General features: G+C 36.1%; 1 protein-coding gene across 5 annotated transcripts in view; it reads right to left on the bottom strand.

The window, feature by feature from the left end:
• The window catches only part of CHID1 (chitinase domain containing 1), a 97,853-nt gene that overhangs the window by 4,205 nt on the left and 68,541 nt on the right, over window positions 1-25,107 (bottom strand). For 4 of the 5 annotated variants that reach the window (XM_057371426.1, XM_057371428.1, XM_057371427.1 and 1 more), the window contains exon 11: window positions 1,226-1,306. In XM_057371426.1, the coding sequence (XP_057227409.1) occupies window positions 1,226-1,306 (81 nt within the window). Of the gene's footprint in view, window positions 1-1,225; window positions 1,307-11,295; window positions 11,660-25,107 lie in introns of those variants that run through there. The other variant, XM_057371430.1, reaches the window with a different exon arrangement.

Below are 25,107 nucleotides of genomic sequence, written 5' to 3'. Positions count from 1 at the left end.
ATAAGAAATGATTCAGACATGAATCCCAGAAGCATGCCATTCAAACAGGGCCCTCAGAGTTACTTTCTTGAGAGCAAGTTTTCATTCAGTGCTCACTGTGTCTCGAATTGAACATGAAAGATCAGTAAAACAGAGCCTCTGATTTTTTCCTCTTCAGTCAACACAAAAAAAGACTGTTACTGTTTGGTACCAGGTAATTCTGCAACAGAATACAGATYCCAGTCCTTTCATATAAACTGACAACAAATTAAAATACTGCTGATAAGAAATAAAAGTCAGAAGAAAATTACAGGCTGAGAAAAACCTCAAAAATTAAACTAAAAATACAAAGGTAGGCAATTTRTAGGTTTGGTTTTGGGTTTTRTTGTTTGGGKTTTTTTTAATATTTAAAAATAWTTTAGACACAAATGTTTTGGAAATATAGTTTTGACTGTTTTAATTAAAAACTTCTGAAGTGTGTTTTAGTCTTCCTTTCATTTGTCTGTCTTCACATTAACAATGCAATCAGTAATACACAAGACATAGCTTTGGAGGAGTAGTGGGATTTGTTTGTATGATTTTAGTGTATTTTGGTATATCTGCATAAAAATAGCAACTTATCAGAGGATTAATAAGACATTGCTAGGTTTATTTATTTAAATCTATTTTAAACGGATTCCTCCAAGATCAGGAGTCCTCTTGTTATTTCATGAYGAAAAAGGGAAAACAAAGGATATCATTACCTTTAATGCTCTCAGTCTTTTAAAAAACTTTATCTGGAAGTCACTTGATTTTATTTCTATTAGATTTCTCTACAGTCCATTCCATCTAGTGGAAATCTATTGTTTAAACAATCTTAGCAGTAGGACATGTGAAACCAGGTTCTTGTACCACAGATTTTTCTCAGACCTATTTTTGGCTGAGTTACTGGTACTCACTCAGCAGCTCACAGTACTCATCTCAGAGCCTCTGATTAACTGACACTCAACAGATAACTTTGATGGATAACTTCTAAAGATATGACTCATCAGACTTCTCATCTAAGATTGTTTTAGTTTATGTAATTTCATGAATCCTCCTCTGAGTTTCTCCTCTCATCCAAAGCACTCTTTTATGTTAGAGTTCAATGCTGACATACAGATCACAAACCACAGAATTTCCATTTGCTGAATTCAGTTGCATACTACAGTTACTGGGCCATGCCCAAAAATATTTGCAGAATGATACGTTAATAAATGTAACTCACTTTTTGTATTCAAAGTAGTGCTCAGCAATTTGCTCATCCCAGACAATTTTTGGCTTGTGTTCCTTCAAGGTTTCAATATACCTACAAATTAAAAACATAGATATGGAATTAACTTTTCTAAGAAGCACTTATGAAATTACATTGCAGAAATTTCTGAAAAAGCAGTTTTACCATATTTAGATATTGAACACTGTATCAAAAATGTCTTCTTGTTGACAACTAATTTCCTAAACCACTTTATAATTTTCCATGTTCACATTTTTAGGCTTTTTTTTTTTCTAAAGCATTGCATATAAGTATCTGAAGGGAAGGTGTCAAGAGGTGGTGCCAAGCAATGGGACAAGAGGCAATGGACAGAAACTGATGCACAGAAACCTCCACTTGAATATGAGGAAAGGCTTTATTATGTGGGTGACCAAGCACCAGAACAGATTGCCTGAGAGGGTGTGGAGTATTCCTCACTGGAAATATTTGAAAGCTGTCTGGGCACAATCCTCAATAATGAGGTCCAGGAAACCCTGCTTGAGCAGAGAGCTTGGACCACATGGCCTCCAGTGGCCCCTTTTAATTCTGTGGTTGTGTGTGATTCTGTGAATTAATTAATGTTCAGTAATTGACAAATCTGTAAGGGCACATGAAGGCAGTGTCTCAATATTTCTACAGCCTGAAACCCATATGCCAAAGCACTGGAAGTGAAGGCATCCCTAGGCTGTACAAAGCTGTGGCCTCCACTAGTGGCTTATGTCATCAGGAAAGTTCTTCTATAAAAGGGGCTTAGTTAATCTTCTAAAACTGAAATTATCAAGGACAAGTCACTGCTAAGTAATTCTGCATATGAATTTTCTCYCTCACTGGCTTCTTGGCATTATTTTCTTGCATGGAWATTTTGAACATGGAATGACCTATTTCACCCAACATGAAGAGAGGATGGTACTACATGCACCCAAAACACTGCAAGGGGAACTGGTGTGGAATAGCTGGTGTGCTGTAAATTTATGCTCTKGGCCAGCTCWWAGTGTCATCTCAGTGCAGAGACAGKGGCTGCATTTCTGACTGCAGAACAGAAACAAAGCTGCTGGCTGCCACACGTCAGAGGACCAGAAGATGGCAAGCTACTGCCAGTGATAGAGGCCACGTGGGTGTCACACAAAAAAGAGGCCTTTACTCCCCTGTCTCTTCTGCATCTTTTAACCTGSATCTTTGGCCATCTCTTTTTGAAAAGTCTATCAATAGATCTCTCCCACAACTGGTATCATTCTTGTAATAATTTCTCTGCTCATTACAGAATTTGAGTGGAGAATTTCCTTCGAATCATCTTATTTTTAAATAAGGAATTTCCATCAGCCACTATCCTGACTGCATCAGTGCCGAAATTCTACTTCACTATTATACATCAAGAAACTGAGAAAAAAAAATTATTTGTCAGATTGAAAAATACTTGTTCTCTCATTTGGTATAACTATTATTAAAACATTCAGCATTGCTAGGACCATCTTCTCTCTTTTGGTGTGGCTTGCTTATTCATATATTAGTAAATTGTTTCCTACTGCTAGTGGGATTAGAAAATATTTTCTTTTGTATTTATAGGAAATTAACCCATGGTATTTATYTATACAAGCAAGCACATGGGAACATGTGAGCACATGGAAACACGAAGAGCTATTACATTCTTCCTCACACGTATATACCCTGGAATAGTGGGAGTTAGACCTTGGAACCTGCTCTTCCCTTTTTAYGACATACAAAATTTTAAGTTGCCTCACTAGAAACATATGCAAAGAGACCTAGTTTTGTATATTTAAAATTTAAGGATAGATTTTAACAAATTGTCCCATTCCAAAATGATAAGTTCAGTAATGACAGGAAGACTACACTCATACAGAATACAGTGCCAAGATGTTCCAGATCAGAAAACAAGAATTACCAAGAAAACAAGAATTAGCCAAGACATCCTGGAATACAGCTTTGTTCCTGAATGTATGATGGGAAATCCTAATTTTGCTTGCTAAAATTCCCAACACAATTAAAAAGCATTCAAAATACTTATGAACAAGCTTTAAAATTAGAAATGCAAGTGGAACCAATTATGATACCCTGTCTTATAAAAGGGTATTTAAAAACTGTTTTTAATGTTTAAAACTGTTCAGGCATACATTACATTTAATGARCACCCATCCTGATCAGGCACATAGAATTTGTTTCCTTTTCTACTGTCTCTAGGCATTTATCCCCTCGGCATGTAGAAGCAAAAATGAACAAGTTCATCTTCAAATCACTTCCATGGTGATGAGATTAGCTAAAAGCTTGAATTGGGGAAAAATAAATATTTGCCCAAAAATTGTCCCTGTTAGACATTAATTTTAGGAAGCCTACTTGAAACATATGAACTTGTTTTTACATTTCTCTATTAAGGACCACAAAAATTCCAAGCATGATGTTCAAAACAATAAGCTCCCATTTACTTCAGTTGCAACTGCACAGTCAATKCTTCTGAAAGTCAAGCTTTGTATTTTTCAACCCGACACAAAGCTGCTGTGAAGAGTCAGGAAGAGGCACAGCAGCAAACCACATCTGCTTCCCATGGGCTTTCTATTGCCCGAACTTGGGAATAAAACATTGCTATCCCGTAGCCATTTTCCCTAGACACAATTCATTTTTTTTCAGTAAAGCACTTGGGAGCTTTACAGGCAAGAACTCCAAGATATGCCATATTGTCCTGTTCTCTCTGGAGTATCCTACTATGTGCATCATAAGTGGAAAGGCTCCCCTGTGAAACTGCAGCACCTCTATCACAACACACTTGCCAATGTTTACCAGGCACTCTTAATATATTATCTCCTAGCTGGGGCAGGCGGTACTTGACTCAACAAATATTTGATATGTACTGGTTTAAATAAATAAATAAATAAATAAATAAATAGAATAGCAAAATTTACCATCACACTGAACCAGACAAGCACGGAATACCAATATGTCTGGGGTAGCAAAATTCCCAATAGATTTTCAGGGTCTCAAAGAGGGAAAGGAAGGGGGAAAAAGCTCAGCACAGCCAGCCTTTCGTTTTTCCACCCCTCACCTCACTCTACTCCTTTCTACTCATATTTATTGCTGTTTTTTCCTCCTCTCTTTCTAATTTATCCTTCTTTCTAGTGCCTCTGTCCCAGTTTACTTCTGCTTATATACTCCTATCTGGACTAATTTATTTGCTTCCTCATCCATCAGCTCCTAACTTACTGCCTTTCTTCTTTACCAAGCTGCCTCAGCAGTTAAAAGAATGAAAAACACTGAAAACTCAGCAGCTTCACTGCCTTGCACGACATATTTCCTGGGAAGTTTGTGACCATTTGCAGAGCCAGTCAAGCTGTTTCTGTGGTCCTAGACTGAAACAAGGTCAGCACTGATGAAGGATCTGGATTATTGATGGCAGCCTCCACTGAAGCACCARTGCAACATATGCAGGTGATAAATGTGCATGGATCATCAGGAACAAAAGGCAGATGTCACCTGCATGTCCACCTTACAAACACATGTTCTGACACAGACACGTGCCATTCTGGCTTGTTTAAATTGCCATGCCTTTGACAAAATGGGCACTTCCTGGTATTCAGACACCAGCTGTTATTTGTGTGACAGATACTCCTGGTTACAAACACTCTAGGCTAAAACAAACACTCCCTTCTGCAAAGTCAATGAGAAGCCAAAACATACACATTATGGCTGTAAAGTCGGTCCTGCTGAAGTCATGTATCTATGAAGAACCCTTATGTGGCTACCCCTGCACACTACTGCACTTTACTGCACATTTAATGAATAAATAAAGGATCCAGATGAAAGGTTCTCAGGATTTATGCCTGGTGTTCCTTTACTAGGACGCTTTTCTTCCAAAACATGAAAAATTACATGGCCCTGGAATATGTTAAGGTAAACCCCACAATCTTTAGTCCCCCTGAAGAAGGTATTTATCTTCAAGGATAATGTTTTTTTTTTCACTGAGCATATAAAGAAACCAGTCTCTAGTATATCTTTTGCAACAAGAATTTACATTCTGGGAAAAGAGCTTCATATATAATCCTTATACTAGGATTTATTTATGAAGTTAAACTTTTTAATCTTCAGGTGTTTTGCTTTACTAGTCCTGAATCACTCTTCAACAAAAAAACTTGAGTGAAAAGGAAACCACTACTGAGCATATATTGCATTTTAATGCTTTTTTTTTCTAATATTTTATATTTTTTCCCCACTTCTCACATGAACAARATGTTGATTAGAAGCAACAGTCTCTAATCAGAATGAAGGATCATTTTCTCCTGCGACAGARAATTGAGTTTATCTTCCACTATTGCAATTTTAAGTGATTCAGTCAAAGAATAAAAATAGTATTCAGCTTGAAAATCTATACCACACATTTTCTTTTCAGTTTACTTCAGTTAAAATAGGCTTAGTTATTAAAATATGAACCTACTGGGAATTGCATCTCCATAACTATCAACAGTGCCTATGCACGAAAACAGGTGTTATAGACTCAGCTGGATAGGGCCCATTTTCCCCCTTCATAGGGAGCTGCATCTCGTAAGTAAGAGAAGTCACATAAAGGGCTATATTCTAAATCTCAAGAGTTCAGATTTCTGATGCAAAACAATACACAGAAATAGCTCCAAAACAGTTTTCACAGGAGTTCTTCTAAGAACATTCCCTATCTCAGTAGGTATCTTCCAAAAAAGTACCAGAAAGTTTCCCCACTGCTTTATGTACATCAGGGTATTCTGAGAAAGAGCAGATACCCACCTTCAAAGCAGTATTTTTCAGAGGGGTTGTATATATAACCTGTAAGTCAAATTCCCTTTTATTTAATGTTTCATTTTAGCTGTTTTGACATTTTTCATTTTAGGTTTGTCTTAAACTACTTCCCTTTAGGCAAGACAAAGTGTCAAAAACAAAATAATCTGGAGACATTTTTTTAAAAAAGGTTTTAAAAGTGGGAATTTTTTTGCTTTCTCTGCTTCTTAGATAATTTCTAAAAAAACAAATGTTTTTTCTGATGCAAATTTCTGAATCTCCTACAAGCTTTTGATAAAAKATGCCTTTAATGGTAATAAATAAAGACACAAAAGGAAGAAAATTTGMAAAAGAAAAAGGATTTTATACAGACCTTGAGTTCTTGCTCACTCAGGCCTTAAAACTGCAGCTTGCAAAAGGTGGAGATGCCCTACAATTTAACAGTCTCTAGATATTAGCTTTTAAAATAGTTTTGTAAGCATGCATAAGTTTATGAAAAATCTAGCAGTCATTATCAGCATAATGTTATATATGTGTGAGTGTGTATGTATATATGTACAGCATTACACAGTGCAGTAAAAATAAGCTTTCACCACACTGCTTCCATCAGGATCACTTAAGCACCTTTTTGTTCATCTCCTCTCCCCATTCAATACTCAGTAACACCATATTTATAATTTATAAGTTTCCAATTTTAAAAGGTGGCAACGTTGCATACCACTGTATCCCTTGCTTGCACATTAAAGAATTCAAATTTCATTAACACAAGTCCCACAAGATCTTTCAAAAACAAATAGGTGATCCAAGAAAAAACCAACTCCTATGTACGTTCTAGAGAATCAAAAGAATGTGCTGTCATTAAAAGTTTTTACTCTAAGGATTTATGCATCTGARAGGAATGGAAAGTACACTCTATAAGCTTGCCTACAGGGTATGTTACTCCAAAATAATTCTGTTCAGAATTATTAAATAATCTAAAGATTATTTAATGTAAAAGAACTTAAAAATACAGTTTGAAGAGAAAAATCMATCTGTTAACTGTTAAAATATCCAAGTAGCAGCCTAGAAATGAAGAATCTWTAAGCAAGCACCATCTTTCTCCACTAACCTCTCTGTTGCTGTCTGCACCTTGCTCTGTCAGTTTTAAAAGGCAGTAAGAATATTTTTACTACTTTAATAGTAACAGGTTTCCAACAGAGTAGTTTTTCTGGGTGTAGTGCTTTCAGTAAGTTTTATAAAATCATTCTCACTGATTTCTTCACAATACTTTATCACTGACTTGACAGACRACATTTTTCAGCACTTCCACASCAACCTCACACAAACCCTTGACCTYYTGCCATGATGCACCCRCCCAATGAAAATAAGCAGAGCCTCAGTGACATTTCTATCACTATTCTGGGCTCTTCAAAAGTGCATTTTTCAGCAATCCCAAAGTAATTTGGAAACAGTAATACTTTGGTGGACCCAGCAACAGACAGGCAGAACATTATCTCTAATTTGCAGATCTCAGGAGACACAGCAGACAATGTCAATCTTTACAGAAGCATCTTTGTCTCAAGAAAAAATGAGCATCAAAACCTTTTGGTGCTTTACTGTGGCTWCAGAAGAAAACACCAACATTACAGCATTTTTATGTATAGAGGCTTACATGTTAATAGTGGCCCTTATAATCATTTAACTTCACAGGTTTTATAAAGAGGAGGGTTGAAGATGCCCTGGCTGAGCCCCATGCAAGGAGAAGGATACACWTGGTAGTAAAGGAGAAAGAAAGGCAACACACATTGGGTGCAAGCAGCAGAAGGCAGCAGGGATGGGACAAGGACACTGACTGAAGGGGAAGATCTGCTCCCAAGTGACTGAGTCAGGCAGAGCACAAAACTTGCAGGCTGCAGGACTCCAGGGAAGTAAAAGTGACCCAGGTAAGCAACTGCCTTAGGAAAGAAATACYGTCTCTTCTGTCTCTCCAAAACTGGGAGAAATAGTTTAGAAATATTTAGAAACAGTAAATAACCACAACTTCAGATGGTGAAATGAAGTAACTAAGTAGGAGACTGTAGCCTGAGAAAGCCAACCGCTATTTGGATTCAATTTGCTTCACAAGATACTGAGAATGAGACACAGAAAAGTATCTGCACTTCCAAGCAGCCTCAGAAGAATGCTCTGATTCCTTAGCTGACAGCCACATCAGGCCTACAGCTTCCACTACTGTCATGAATGAGTGGTTTGGCTGCTAAGAGAAACACCATCAAAGGTATTGGCAAAAGGAACACCAAACGCTTTCTATAAAATAAAAGAAACACAGCTCAGGGATTGTTTTTTGGCATGAAGTAGTTACAGAAGCACAGTAATAAATATAAGTTATCAAGCACAATACAGCAGATAGTTTCACATGAAAGAAATCATAAATTCCATCCTTGGCAGGGAGGACTGTAACTAGAGAAGTCAACTATACTAAAGGAAAAATCTATGGCAGAGCAGTGAATTCCACAGACCTCCAGCGTCCTATGAAGATTTGAACTATATAGTCCTTCCCATCCATTGGGACCAAGTTGAGTGAACAACAAAGAACATTGCTGCTGACTTTTAAGTTAATTTTTCATACTTGGCAGAGGGATCTTTCTCCTCTTGATTGACCATGTGCACCAACAGAATTAATATAAGACTTTCAGACTTTGTTTTTTGAACCGACAGAATGATGACAAATTCATGCAAATGAGTATTAATCTCTCATAAAAAATGCAAATCTCAGAGGGTTAATACATTTTTAACATGCCTTAAAATAATCTAGATAGCACATAATTCCTCCATTTTTGGCATGACTTGAATTGAAGACAGGCTATGAAATCATAAACTATCTTTTAACCAATGACAATAGAGGTTTATGCCCTTTAAAGAAACTGTCTTCATCAGGGCAGTTACATAAATATTTGAGAACATGAATTTTAAATCTTTTGATATTTAGTTAAACTAATGCATATTCATGTGACTGTGCTCAGTTGTAAAGAAAAGTCTGGCACTTTGCATCATGAAAAAACAGCAGAACATCTTCCAYATCTTTGCTGTAACTCCAAAAAATTTTTGTATATTCCTATCTATTTAGTTTCTGCTGAACATTCATATCTGCCTTCTGATAAAATTTGCTAAGGCRAAGACTAAATTTTAAAGCAAAAAGCAATATGCATGCACTTATTTTAAATTATTTCCAAAAGAACTATTACTTAAATCAAATAGTAATACTTGGATTGCAAATCAAGGAACAAAATGATGGCCACCACATTTTTTCCCCTTTTAAACTAACTGGAAATTTCAAAATGCAATACTATTTACCTCTAACAGATATGTATATAATYATTTTTAATCTTTAACTAAACAGCACTTATCACATTAACCCTCTCAAAAGATCTTTGGCTGGCTGAAGAAACGGTTGATTTAAAGGAAAAGTGAAAAGGRTATTATACTCAGCATATATGGGATYKGTGTACATCTAAATCTTGTTAACATTCAGGGAAGATAGAAAATAAATTCTTTTGCTGTGCTTGAATGACAGAAGTTTGCTTTTTGCAATTATTTGAGCAAATTCAGACAGTAACTATTCACAATTTATCCTAGTACAGTGCTAAAGGTAAAAACAGACATTTCTGTAGCTAAAGTTGTTCCATATGCAAACACATTAAATTGAAATAACACTTTCAAAACACTAGCATTTTGCACTACCTACACAAGTCATCCAACACATGGAGGAATCGCCAGCACAGCTGTGACATTAATAAAAGAAGAATGTCCTTTAAACAGTTACTAACAATAAAGCTAAACAAGTTAAATGTTAACAAACATTATGATATGCATGTAACAAAGGCAAATCCAGAAAGTCCAAAGTAAAATTAAAGAGCCAAAAATACTGCAAGGCACCAATTACTAAAAGTGGGTGAGAGATGGATGTGGAATGAAGAAACATGTTTCTTTTTTTTTTTTTTTTTAAAGCAAAATTAAAAAAAAAATATTGGGGAAAGAAGTTTTCATTTACCTTTTTTCCTTCTGATTTCATCAGTGAACATGGCTTTTTTCAAAGGCTCAAGAAAAGCATTTGATTAATTTTAAAAAAATTGTTTCTGTTGAATTATGTCTGGCAAGRTACTGAAAGGTTCATACTCACAAACAAGTCAACTTTTCTACCTTAAGGCAGGCCTGAGGGGAGAAGTAAAGATCTACTTTTCATTGCAAAGAACTGTTTCAAAACCATATGGCAGAGGTGCCACCTGGGAGTAACTCCCTGTGCCCCACATACCCAATTAACACAAGCTCTTGCTGCAGTGGTATGCACAGAGAAGAGATATGAACGACCTTGTTAGGTGAAGACACAGAAAAAGAGGATGAGAGCAAAGCTCAGAGATAAAGAGAAACAGATGGGACTGTCAGCTGGAGAACTGCAAAGCCCTACAATGCAAGAGCATGGACAACATGGAGAATATTGCTTGGATTAGAGGAAACAGTTCCAACTGCACTCACTGGAAGACACTGACCTACATTTGGGACTGGCAAGGCTATTGCTGTGTAATATTTTAGTTGTACTTATTTTCACATGATGTGGAGGGCTGTAACCTGTTCCTCTCTCACTCTGCATTGCAGCCACTCCAGTGCCAGTACTGCTTTCCACATTTTGTAGTCTACAACATAACTACTGCACCACTTCAGAAAATCTTTAATTACAGAAAATCTTTAATTTCAATCCTCCAACCCCCTCACTATGGCACAGTTTTCCCTTTACTTAAAGAAATATTATTGCCAGATAATGGATTCTGTACTGAGCATTAAAAATGCTTGGTGATCAAATCTAGAAGTCTTGAAGAAAAATAAGAATTACCTCCTTGCACCATGAGAAAAGTGAAGGTTCATGTCTTAACAATAGGCTCTAATTCCATAACTGAGATTGTTTGAACTAGTTTGGCAGATTGATTTGGGCACTTGCTGACATCAGAAATCTTTTTCCCCTGCAAAATTCTGTATTTGTGGATTATGAGGGCTGCTGTCTTTGATCAGAAAGTTTTCAGGCAGAAGACCAGACTAGGAGGAAAAAGAAAAGAACCTGCTGCAACACACAACTGACAGCCAAAATACAGAGAAATGCACTGTAAAGTCCAAAATTTATTTTATTGGGTCATTTGTGTACATGGGCAGGACTAAAGCATCACACATGCTACAGGTTTCCTAAACTGACAAGAACAGACAAAGGAAAAAAAAAAGGATTGAGGACAAGAGATAATTTTTATCCATTAATGTTTCTGAGCAAGGAACAACAATTCAAATATGCTGGATACTTTTTTTTTTAAATCCCAGGGAATGAAGAGACAGATTACTAGACCTATTAATTTATATTCACAAAACATATTCCAATTACAAGTTGTTTCTGACCCTTTCTGCCCCCACAGCCATTGCAAGAACCTCTTTAATTACTTGCCTTTTTTGCAATAAAATACAATTAAGCAGCACTAATTATTTGACACAAGATATTTTAAGCATGGAAGAGCCTAGCCAGTTTCTATAACAACATAATTTAATGAATTTGACTGGCAGGTACTACAGATTCTTCTCCTATGGCACAACAGTTTTGTTCTGCACCTTCACTTTCAAACATATCATCTTTGTTGTAATTTTTACCTACAATAAAATAAGAACATATTGAATAGAAGAGTGCTGAAAGAAATCACAAAACCATCACATTTTTACAGCATTTYACATTTTGGGATAATGCATAAATAGTAAGCAATTATGACAGAGGTGGAAAGACTACAGATTAAAATAAAGAAACTGTAGAAACATGTTCTTTTGAGGACAGAAGTCTGGGATAACATTATGAATTAAACTAAACAAAAGCAATACCAATCCAGTCAATAATGGGGGGGATTTTGCATGATAAAACAATGACTTATCCCTACACAGAGAGCAAATAAAGATGCCATAATGAGTAATTATTTCTTCAGAAACATTGCAACACATTACAAAAAAAATTAGAAAAAATTGGCAGATATTCAAAAATTATAAAAAACTTTCTATTTCTTTAGATGATTCCAGATACTCTTCATTGTGTTCCCTGAAAGGTCACAGAGGGAAAGGGAGGCAAAGAAGTTACCAAGTTGGCATGAATATATTACACGACAAGATTGTGTAACTTCAGGAGCACTTTTCTCAATCTTATAGCTAATGTAGATTATACTGTTCACCATTTGAACTTGGTCAATCATTCAGATAAAAGTTTTATTTTGAACACAATGAAAGAATGCATAATTCAAAAGGAATTCAATTTTTACAGATACATATCATTCTATAAAGAATTGGTTCTATAATTTTGCGTGCATAAAGACAATACAGAGGCACTGTTTCATTCCAGCAAATGTGAGCTGTTTATAATAAAGTACAAGTCACACATACAGGTTTTAGTATCTTTTCATCTGAGTTACTGAATACTCAAAATGAAATGTAAAGCTAACACAGGGAATTTATGTTTTTTTTTACCAAGAACTTACATCATCTCTTGAAAAGGTTCAGCTCTAATAATCAAGATTGATGGAAATCATTAGTATTTTATAACTATATTATCTATCATTAGTTACAATTTCAAACAGGACAGCAGGAAAAAATTCTTGACTGATGTCTGATATTAAYCTTCACCACCAAAATTTCTTGATGGCATCTTTAGCAAGTCCWACCAGTTTGGAAGTCAAGCCAAGACTCATGAGTTCTTTAGAAAGTCATACACATCTACCCATTATGTCAGTACCAGACCAGTGGTATCTCTCCTTTGAATAAACAGGCAAAACCTAAACTCTTCTCCTCTGATGGCCAATGTTTTTGCACACTTTATTGCACAAGCACTTGCATTTGGATCCACGAATATTTCCAAAAGAGAATTTAGTTAAATCATAAATTAAGAAACTACTTAAACATTAAGGCATTTTAATAACATTTAAAGAAGCATGTAAACATAGAAATAAACCCAAAATGTTTATTTAGTAGTCAAAATTAGTTAACTTCTATTCTGGAAAGAGCAAATTCATTTTTGTTGTTGAATTTGATTTTCAGATGCATCACAGGGAATTTACAAATAATAAAATACTTCTAAGCATAAAATTCTTACCCTATTTCTTCAATGTTCTACTTCTTTTTCAAAAGATYTTAAATCTCTAGATAGAAATGACATTGCAATGGCACACTCCTTTATGCGTGCTGCTCCTTCTGCCTGCTTTTAAACAACACGTTTGAGTTTCACCACTCCAGTCATAGTTCAAAGTATTCTGTAAAATTTTAGTCTCTCCTCATAAGAATTTTGCTAAATCTCTTAAGGATTCTTCTCAAAGTGTTTTCCTAGTTTTAAAGAAAATTTTATGAAAAGTTCTAAGAATGTATGCAACACCAAATATATGTTTTAAATTTTAGTATTTTTATGCTAAAACTCAAAAATCACTAAGTATGTCTCAGAAAACTCTGGAAGAACTTGAGAACTGAAYTCATTTGTAACCCAAGCATGTATCAGGAAACAGTTAATGTGACTGAAATGAACTGAACTTTGCACATGATAAATATTGAAAAAAATGTGTACTCTTAAAAACAAACACAGAGAGAAGCCCAGCACAAAACCAAGGTAATTTCAGTTGCAGAAATCTAGSAGGGATTACCAGACCACAATCAAGGAGAGAAGAAACTCATGGAGGGAGATTATGTACAGTAGAAGGAGGAAAAAGAGATCAGAAAAGAACTGCGACACTGAAAATTATAACCATCTTCAGAACTCAGGATAGATTAAGGACAAACATAGTAACATTAGGATTGAGAAATGATTAAAATACCAATAGGCCTGGTTACTAAAGCAGTACTAAAGAAATCAATATCCATASCCACAAATACTAAAAATGGAATAGAAAACAACACCATCACTCAGCATATCAGATGTGAACAAAACTGACTCAATTTACATCATGGCTTATATCTGTGGAGACAGAAGAATAAAATATCTTTTTCACTAYCCTACTCATAAGAAACATTAATATGTAGATTGTGTGCTGAAATTTGCTGAAGTTCATGATGATTTTACAAGGCTGAATGAGATGCTGAGAGCGAGTTTTGCTCTAATCAGTTTAGTAAATCTAAGTGATTTACTAATGAGGGAGTGAGACCTAGGGGTGAACTCATAGGACAGCTATCASAGTTAGATGCTCTGTTGCTGGTTTGCTACTCCTGCCTCTTTTATGGTCACAGGCAAGTCATTTATCAACATGRAATATCCCTATCACAAAACAAGGTTGTACCCGCTTTTACTACACGTTGAAACTTCATGCTGAATATCACACCCACATGAATTACTTCCAAAATTATTTTAAAGACTCAGGTCTAATTTGTATGTACTGTTCATAAAGAAATTCTGGAATTTTATTTAACATAGGAGAGGACCATGAAAGATTTGGCAACAATCCTTGCTTGGTGGAAGCCTGMTTTCACTGTGATCCTCTGTATAAGCCAAATAATTTAAAACTCATTGAATTGTGTAAATGACAAGCTAGAAAACACTCTCAGCTAAGCACTGAAGCTGGGGAAGGATCTGGAGCACAAGTCTGTTGAGRAGTGGCTGAGGGAGCTGGGGGTGTTTAGCCCACAGAAAAAGGAGGCTCTGGGAAAATCTTATAGTGGTTTATGAGTCAAATTTCTGAAACAGAATGACAGTACAGAAGGTTTAACAGAAAATGGAAATTAGATGTAACAATTTATTTGCTTGCACTCTGCTACCTTCCATTTTCATTTTGAAAGCTTTAGGAATCACAGAATCACAGAATCACAGAATCACAGAGTGGCTAAGGCTGGAAGGAATCACTGTAGGTCATCTAGTCCAACCTCCCTGCTCAAGCTCTACAGCACATTACTTAGCTGTTCAGACAGCTTCTGAATAGGTTAAATACCCCACAAAAAAAAGGGCAATGATTAATGTCCAAGGTGATACTTTACAGTAAGATACTTGGTGGTTGTAAAGCTTCTCAGTTTTCCTTTGGCCACCATTAGCTAACTAGAGAATCTCTAAAATTAGCATTCAAGAGAAAGCTGCTAGTTGCTGATCAAGCCTTTCACAGCTGGAGTTGAACAGTGAAGGGGTCTGGTTTAGCACACTTGCACAGCAGAGGGAAAGAATCTGGATCCTCAGCAAGACTCCCAGATGATGCAAAACAGAATCAGACAGCAAGAGCCTTCTTACWGTACCTCAAAGGGGCCCCCAAGATATTCATTATGCATTGAATGTGAAACTCAGCTTTAATTCACTAACAGAAAATTAAATACATCAAAGAAAATGCTGATGACTGACACTCTAGTATTGGCTGTCCCAGTGTGGCATATGAGCAAAGAGAATTAAGTAATTTGTGGAATGCTCCCCAGCTGAACCAGGTCATATGCAGAGGAGGACCTTGTAAAGGGAAGTATGTGGTCTGTTAAGACTGATGTGTCAGACAGGACAATGGTTGAATTTAAATGTAATTTCAGGGGAAGTAAGAAACTTCTTGGGAGAGCACACTGTAGTCCAGTGGTTACACTGTATCAAACATTCATCCTGTGACAGCATTAGTTACTGCATTTGGAGCATCTGTAAATCAAAATACAGGGCAGTTTCCTTGCTACAGTAACAGTACAATGACTGAAAGAAATATTACTAATGCTTTTAATACCAAAACAGAAAAAAGAGTTTTTCCAGATGTACAGGAGTAAGTGAAGGACCACATCTACAACTGTAAAAGTTCTCAAAGTCCAGAGAGAGCAGTTTAACACAGGAGAAAGAGAATAACGCTAGAACCTTGATAACTGAAGGATGCATAGTTCACARCTTTGAATCAGAAAAGAATATAACCTTGTTAAAAGCAGTAAGTAACAAAGTTGAAGTAGTTTCACACCTGTAAATCCAGCAAAATGTCTTACTGAGTTATTTCAGGCAAATCATCATAAGTCTCGAATGGGCAGTGGTTGAAGTGTACACATGATCAAGGCAGTTCATGTTAGGAAAAAGAAGTTGCAGGCTGCTGCAATGACAGCTCAGCAAGCTGAAAGAACTGTATCCTGTGGTTTGCAATTGACTGTTTCAAAACCAGTGTGCACAACCTTCAAAGAACTGACAAAAGATCCAGTTTTTCAAATAGAAACATTTAGAAAACAGTCTCTGAAAGACACACTTGAGGATTTTTTACAAGGAAAACCTGAAAACCTATCAAAACCAAATATTCATCTTACCTTTGGATTACTCAAAATGGTACTCTATACAAATTTTCTCCTAGTGCCCTGTTTATCAACAAATGCAACTTGCAAAGTTGCACAAAATATATTACAATAAATTGCACAAAACAAAGTTAGAAGACCTAGAGCTGTATTCATGCAAGAGAAATGAAAGAAAGTCAAAAGCAGTACACAGCTGTTCTTGTTTGTCATTTGGATATAACAATCCAGACATGATAAATTATGATTTATTACTAGTGTTTCRAAAGTCTAAATTTCTACTCCTCCGTGTCAATTACCAAGATAAATGTTCTTTAAAAAAAAAAACAAAAAACACTGCTCATCAAAATGCACAAATAAAATCCAGACTATAAAGGTAAATACACAAGGGCAAGAAACATAAATAGAATGCTTCCATCTCCAATTTGCACGTGGCACAGTAACACAAAACTTGCATGCTAGGTCTGATCCTCTAACACACTGACCACCTTGCAGGTCGTCAAGCACTGAGCTTCAAACATTTTCACACATTTCCCTTCTATTAAGATCCTTTGGTACAGAAGACTTCAAGAAGAATTAAGTGCTCAAATGCTTCRGGCCACCTGGCTTGCAGACTGTAGAGTTCATATCTGACTGTGAAAAGAGAAGGCTCAGGCTTTAAGAGTTCCAAATCTATCATATATTATTTCAAGAGCTGGTAAGGGACAGAGTGGTCATCTGTCATGTCACTTAAATATATCTACAAACTTTAAAAAGCATTGAAATGAATAATTAAGAAGATCATAAATTTTGCACTACCCACAAAATGAATGTACCTTACATTTTTCAAATATAAAAGAAATGCATATTTCATTATAAAACAACATGGATTGTTGGTGGCAGTAAGAGCTGGGTTTATGCATTATTCACTCATGAAAATATTCATTAATTCAAAGATTGTCTCATGGTGTTCATGCCCTTCTGCAACACTAAGCCCAAGGGCGAGTGAAGGTATTYCAAACCCAAAACTTGCATGTCCCATGGTTTTGCTGGCAGTGAAACTCTGGGAAATACCTGTACACCATCCAGTCACTGCCAGTTGSATGCTGACCTGCAGCCAACAGAGGGATCAACTGAGAATATGGCAAAGCCATGGCTGCAGGCAGTGCTTCCCCAAGCCTATCAGCCCAGCCCAAACATGGGAAAGTGCTGCACAAGCATTTGGCATTGCCTGAGCATTCCCAGGTTCAACAGCCAGGCAGGGTCTCTTCTAGAGAATTGCAAGGCACRGGTGCATCAGTCTACAATTTTCTGTTATACACTTCCTGTCAGCAGGTGAATGGGGGTGGAGCGTGACTGCAGATTAAACTGTGAGCAAGTGAAATGACAGAATTGGAACACAACAATTGCTCTGGTGCAAGGGGACTAAACTGCGTGACCAAAGGATGTAGGTGTGTATCTCATACCAAGGCAGTGCAAAGGCAGACTGCAAGTAAACTGGGCACACAAATGCATCCCTTAAAGAGAGATGTTACATGAATTTTTGCCATAATTTTCTATTTCTGATGTCTCAGAAGCCTGGCTTTCTCTGACTTCAAATCCTCTCAAGAGGGAAAGAAGATACCAGTAGAAATCCACAGTTCTGCACTGAATAAAGCCTTTTCATCAAATTACTAGACATATGGAATGTTTATCTGGCAACAGTAAGAGGTTGYTTTCACAATAGAAAGAAGGCACAGCATTTCACAAATATCTGTGTTGTGACCTCTGCAGTTCACTCCATATACATAAATATCTTTAAAAATCAGCAAGGCTGCAAAATTTGCTGATTATATGAAAATACTYGGAGCCAATTAAAAACCAGACTTGACTGAAAAGAGTTGCAGAAGCTCAGAGAAACAAATTATGTTGCAATGAAATGGCAACCAAAGTCTAATGCCAATAAACACAAAGTAATAACTATGAGAAAAATACATTGAACAAGCTGTTATCACCCAGAAAAATGGCCTTGGTCTTTATACAAGTTGTTCTCTGTCAGCACCAGTCTAGCACTCAAAAATTGCCAAGAGTYAACAAAAATATTAGAAATTAATAAGAAAGCACACAGAAACAGGAACTATAAGTGATAAATTGTTTCACTAACYTCATAAAGTAATCTGAAGGCAGTTCCCAGTTGTGGTGCTTGGAAGCTCATGATATCTATCAAGAATATTTCCTCAAATCATACAGGAACTTCAGCTAAGGGTCACATTTAACCAGCCTTTGCCAATTTCCAGCCAATTCCACTCTCTGCTACACATCCTTTTGAACCAGGAAATAAATAACAAACCAGAAATCATTTATATTACTTTGCCCATAAGTACTGTAATCAGTTAGGTGRATGTAAAACTTATCTGGATTTTGGCACCTATCTTAACATTGTTTTCCCATGGGGCAAGCAGGTGCAATTGCAGTAGATGAGGAAGAAGTCTAGGTAAATGGAAAAGTCTGGGACAGTTCCATCAGTCATGGTTTAATCTCCATATGGGAACAAGTACTAACATAATGTGCCAATCACTAGCAAAGTTTGCAGGCTCAGGAGGAATTAGAAAGGAGCAGATGAGATATTGAATCATATTCCAAGAAGTGCTGATTTGGTGCATAAACCTTGCCTGGAAATATACCAAAATCCAAGGTAAAKCTAAGTAAGCGTGTTATTTTTACAGTATTTAGAAAAGCATTAGAAATAGAACCAGGTTGTTAATGTTAATTGCAGCAGATCTGGCATCTCACTGCTCTAATTTGCCTAGTTAATTGTACAACATASTTACAGGACCAAGGGCTCTGAAATATGATATAACATTAGTTTTTTAGAAACATACACCATGCAAAATAAGCTGAGAAATGCCTTAATAAGAGAGTAAGCCATGATTGATCATTATATATGGGTTCTGTAATACTAACTAACCATTAAACATGATCATATTTTTTTCTGAATTAAAAATCTGTTAAGCCTTGGAATTAAAGAACATKGATAAAATGGCTGTTATTTTTAAACACTGTTGTGGTATTTCAGCATGTCGACAGAGATAAGCTGCATTTTCTAGTAATTTGTTATTTTTCCACTTCTCCCATTGACAGCATTTTAATTTTTAAAACAGACTGCTTACCAACTGGCTCTAGAAAATGTAATGCCARTTAATACATAAATGGATTTGTTACAATGATTTTAACATCTCTATTAAAACAAAGAGTAACATCAAAAATATTTTCCAATCACTGTGATAAAAAAACAGTAAACACACTATTTGCAAAACTCCAAACATAATCTGAAGAACATATTAGTGGCATACTAGAACTTTATTCAAGCAACCCAATATCCTAAGTGGAGGTAGTACTACAATGGTACTATGGTTGAATATTATAGTTGGAAGTTCATTGAGATTTGYTTCAGAGATTTCATAACTGCAAGTCATGAGCATGAGGGATAACAACTGAGATGATGCTATGAAAGAAGACTGATCAAAATTTTGGAAAGTTGCAAGTGAAAGTGAAAGATGAGAATTCTTTACTTTTGAAATGAAAATAACAAAAACCCCACAAATAACAAGCACTTTAGAGATCACAAAGCACACATATTTCTTGCCAGTTTGCAGGTTTAGGCTATAACATAGGATAATCTTGGTGCTCCTGTAAGTGCACCATCCCTCAAAGTTTCATCTTACAGTAATTATTAACAGAGCAACATTTCAGGATAAGACATAAATCCACAAAAAAATAAAGCGTTTTCACTGTCAAGAACACCAGGCTAATCTGTGAAATGGCACATATTTAAATAGTCAACTGGCACATGGTTTAACCCCACTTTGTCATCCCTCCAAAATGAAAACACACCTATGGGACTGACCGAGATTTTACTGGCAGCACCTGAATCAGCTACTCCATCAGAATAAATAAAATGGACAAAAAGATAAATGAATCTGCACTAGGGTTTTGTCAGCATAAAGCTTTGCCAGTTAAGAAATTTTTTTCTCACTCTTCTAATGTTTTATGTAACTACTAACTGAAAGATTTGACATGTTCCTGTCCCTTGGAGAAACAATTTTTGAATCAGTAATATCTAATTAGTGCAAATTGTGCAATGCAGATAGAATAGGAAAAGGATCAAAATCAAACCGTGTTCTAACTTTAAATGCCATTCTCTTTCTCAATTCACTAAAGAGATGTAAAAAAAGCCCAGTGTTTTGAAGCCACTTGTCATTTTGTGCAAGTGAAAAGAATAACAAAATCTACAAATTCAATCCAAATGAAAACCTGAATTTGGACAATTCAGTGCACCTAATTTCTTTTCTGCTTTCAGCTACTTAAAAATTAGATGCATGCAGTCTGTGTCCTCATAATTTTTAGAGACTTAAGCAAAAATGTATTCCAGAATCCTCACATTGTCCAATTACATTTTGTAAAAGTAACAAGGTCTTTGCTTTTTCCATATCCATGTCATACCAAATACCGTATCACTGTCACTTGCATTAACAAGCCTTTGTATTGCCATTCCATCCCTGTTCTATCCAAAAGCATCATCACAACAAGCTTTTCAGAACATTATCTGCAGTACAGACCATAGAATGTAGTCTCCAATAAATCTTTTAAATATCATTTCTTCAAGATGCATTTCCATCAACTACCTCTGACAATTCAGAGAATGTCACTGRGTTATGAATTTTGCTTAAGGTTATAAAAACGTGGCAGCAGTTACAGCCTCAGGGTGCACACACTCTGCAGTTCTCTCAGAGCAGCATCTGCCTCTCCAAGGTCAGGTGCAATAAACACTCATTGGCTGACCAGCTACTCAGAGGGAGCAACCTTGGATGAGGGCTTCGTATGTAAGACAAAACTCACTTTACTTCTAACTCTAAATATGTGAGTGAACTTGGACCCTCAGACGAGGCTGCTTGGCAAAGAGAGACAAAGCATTATAAAAGGAGGGGTTATATAATGGCTCTTTGGTGAGAAAAGAGCCAACAGACAATACTGTTTTTCCTAAGCAGAAGGGYAAAAATTGTGTGTAAGAGGGGAATAATGAACTTCTAGAGGCTCTGACATTATCCTCAAACAATACTTTACGGAGAAAAGTAACCCTGTAAGAAATACACAGACATTTATTATTATGCTCTCTGTACGTTTCCTTTTCTAGCTGAAGTGAAATACCTTTTTTTTTTTTTTCTTGGACCCATTAACAAAACCCAGTGGGTATTTATTTGTTCATTTTTTTCCTCTAAATAACACAAATATCTGACAAGACAAACTGCAAAATGAAACTTTGCAGCAGTAGTTCAGGAAGCATCTATGYGTCTATGAATTTGCAGGATTCATGCACTTCTAGGAACTTAGACAATTGCAATCCATTATCAGGGAATAAACAAGGACCTGCCTCCAGGAAAACTATCAGGGAAGTGAGGAGAGTGACAGCACTGTAACCAACCAAGACCCAGCAAAGGTATGAGTACAAGCATGATGGTGAACTTCAAACCCAGCAACCTGCACACGCAGCAATGGAACCAAGTGGTGCTTGTGCCATCATTTCATTGTTTGCCCAGCCTTTCTGACTGCATCTCCTGCAAAGAGTGCTCTAGGTAAGACCCAACTGCAGCAACCTAATTTTTCTGTGAAATTCCTGAAGAAATCTCACCACATTAATTACATTAATTTGAACTGCTGAAAGCTGAAAGTAAACATCTCAGCTGATCTCAAAGAGTTGGGTGAGCTGCTGTGGAGAACTTATCTGTATACTGATTCTACACCATGGGAACAGGATATTACAGAGGTAGTTTGGTTTTACTCCATAGACCCCCACACRCTGATAAAAGATGCCCATGTGAAAAAGTTTTAAGTATTTGACTGCACAGCAGATGYCAAACAAATGACCACTAAGTGTCATTTTACACAGTGTACTATTTTTAATTTAGATTGTTTTTGTAGTGGCTTTGGAACAGGAAAGACCTGCTGAAGTCAGCTGAAGTCAACTTTTTATTGGTTTACCTACAGTCTTCATATTGGTTTTGTTCATTCTGCAGCTAAATCTTAAGTTGTTGCAGTAACAGATTTCACTTAAAACTCTACTTAGTAGAGTGGCTTGTATTTATTTATTTATACTTTCAATTAACTCATGGCCAAGGAATGAAAGGTAATTTTTTAGCAACAATCACAGTTTTTGTGAAACTTCAGCAACTGAAGTTTTTTTTGGAACAGTCTTGATGGTCATAGGTCTGATACTTGTTGCAATATTTCTCATCTACTAAGAGACGGGGTTTTTTTGTGCTACAGTTTCTTTCACACACTTTATGCTGGGAATGTTTTCTCTCGTAGCTATACYGATAAATATTTTTATTGCCAACTCCAAGCATTTGCAAACTGTAACAAATACTTAAAAAGCATTCAAACAAATATTTACAAAAAAACTGAGATAATCAGWTACTTTAGGTGCAGAAAATTTCCATCACAGTACCAAAGCAGAAGATAAACACTCTAGGACATGAAACAACTCCTTTTTTAAAGGAGTTGAAGCCTATATTTTTATGCAACAATTTAATATTTGAAGTCTTAATGTATGGACTTTATGTTACACTGAGGTAAGTGCTTTTCATGCATGGAGCCATAAAAAAGAGCATATATTAAGCAACATTATTTTCTGTCTTTAAGAGCACAATTGGATGCACATGCATGGATCATGGCAATTTCCCTGAACAACAATCCGAATCTTCAGTTGAATCAACATTTTGATAAWAGTATGATGGAAATAACACTACTGGACTAACCACACATGAAAATGTGACATCAGAAATTTAAAAATGCAAACTACTAACATTGACACTACTTGGAAATTTGGTAGGAACTTCCCATAAATTCACACATCTTGTATCAGTCATTCACTCCAAATGCTAGGAATCCAAATGAATTTATCCCATAGCAGCAAACAGTTTTCAAATACTTCTTGAGTTCTCTACTATGTATGGTATTTTCAAACTTTTACGGATATCTTATCTGTCAACATTTTACTTTCTACAACTTCTTAATCCTTAAATATCTCCCTATTAGCCTTCTATGTTTTTATCTTAAAAAAACCCCAAGCTGYCAGTGTGTAAGATTAAATAACGATTTTGGTTGAGAAAAATAACATTCAGCCAATCAGATAAAAATACACTATCAGGCAAGTAGTTACTGAAGTTATTTAAGCCCTGTGTTCCTGTGTTTTGGAACAGTATTTCCCCTAGAGATGGTTTTGTATTATACAGAACTATGGAAAATCCCTATTACCCTCAAACCTTCCTGGTTTYCTTTTATCAGCTTTTCAGTGACTGTGCTGTAGTCTGATAGCTGAAAGTTTCATYCTTGACTTAATGACATGGAGAGCTAAAAAGATGCCCCAAGACCATCCTTTTCAAAATGGCTGTTTTATCCACTGAGTAAACTATAAATATTCCGCAAACTATCAAAATTTATTAGGAATTACGTCTCCACTTTTACATTTGGCATATAGTCCACTCACTGCTTCAATTTCCCAACAATAAGGCTAGTTAGGATTAACAAGTATTCGTTATGATCCAGCTGGTTAATAGCAAGATTGATCCATAGGGTGTTTTATAGCTCGTTAAAAGTTTATTAGCTATTGCAGATCATCAATAAAACCTGTTTAATTGGCTAATTGCTACAGCTGCTGCGGTGAGGGATGCTTGTGATTCTTCCCATGTATACAGCAGCATGTGCTCCTGAACTCTGCCTGTCTGATATTCCTTTTGCAGGAGACTCTTATTGAAGTTTTGTACCCAATGATAACACACCTTTTTTTTTGTCTTAACAGTTCCCATGAGTAACACTAATATTAAGTTACAGCTGCAGTCAGAAGAATCTTCTTTAAATGCGTGGAAAATCAACAAATGTAAAGCCTTTCAAGTRTCTCAGTTTGATAAGTAGTAACCGCAGAAAGTCAGTGCTCTGATGGGCTCACTAGGGATTACCATTTCRCTCAAGTTGTTTCACCATCTCACATGGCTCAGTGAGTATTTGCATTGAAAAACATTCAGCAACCAAACATTTGGCCAGCTGGAATTAGAATGATGCTATTTCATAATTATTATTAGATACAGTGTAACTTTATATGAATTCTATTTCAAGAGATAAAATTACCAYATTTAATGTGCAGAAACTTTTCATTTTCTCCATAAACCACTTATTCTAATTGCTTGTAATATGAAAATTGTGATTAAATACATCACRAGTGCACACTAAAACAGCTCTTAGCTGTTGCCTGTGAACAGCTGATTGCTAYGCTGTACTACAGCTGTCCATATGACATTACCAGCTCTTCCAATGTTCTCAGTGCAACCCAGAAAGTCATTGTGACATAAGGAATATCGTCTGAATTTTTGCGTGTTAAAACCTGTTGAAAGCTGTACATATTTCAGTTTTCAACCTACACTAACCAAGGACAGCTTTTTTATCAATATGCATTTGGGACAGCTGTGCCCAGGCTTTCACCAGCAAAGAGAACMGGCCAAGTGTTCTTCTGAAAGGGAGTTATACTTGCAGAAATTCTTAAGAATCAAATGTATTGAGTGTTTACTTTTTTATTCATTCATTCAATCATTCATAAATTCCTTCTGTAGATATTCACTCTATGCCTCAATAAACAGAAGCCTCAAACACTGCTCTAAAGTATTTCTGCAGGACACCTCTGTAAAGTGGTGAGTAAAGTGCAGTAGTACAATAGATGAGAAAAGCTTGTTATGACAGTGAATTTCTTCACTTACAGCTGTACAAGCTCAGTAAAGGGAGGGAGGGTGTTTTTAGCAACAAGTACCTCTAGATCTTCCAATTACCCTGCTGCCTARGGGTAATGTAAACAGCAA

Source organism: Malurus melanocephalus, unplaced genomic scaffold, assembly GCF_030028575.1.
Source record: "Malurus melanocephalus ecotype Western Australia unplaced genomic scaffold, MMel_1.1 scaffold_147, whole genome shotgun sequence".
Classification (NCBI taxonomy): Eukaryota; Metazoa; Chordata; class Aves; order Passeriformes; family Maluridae; genus Malurus; species Malurus melanocephalus.
This window is presented reverse-complemented; position numbering and strand designations above follow the sequence as displayed.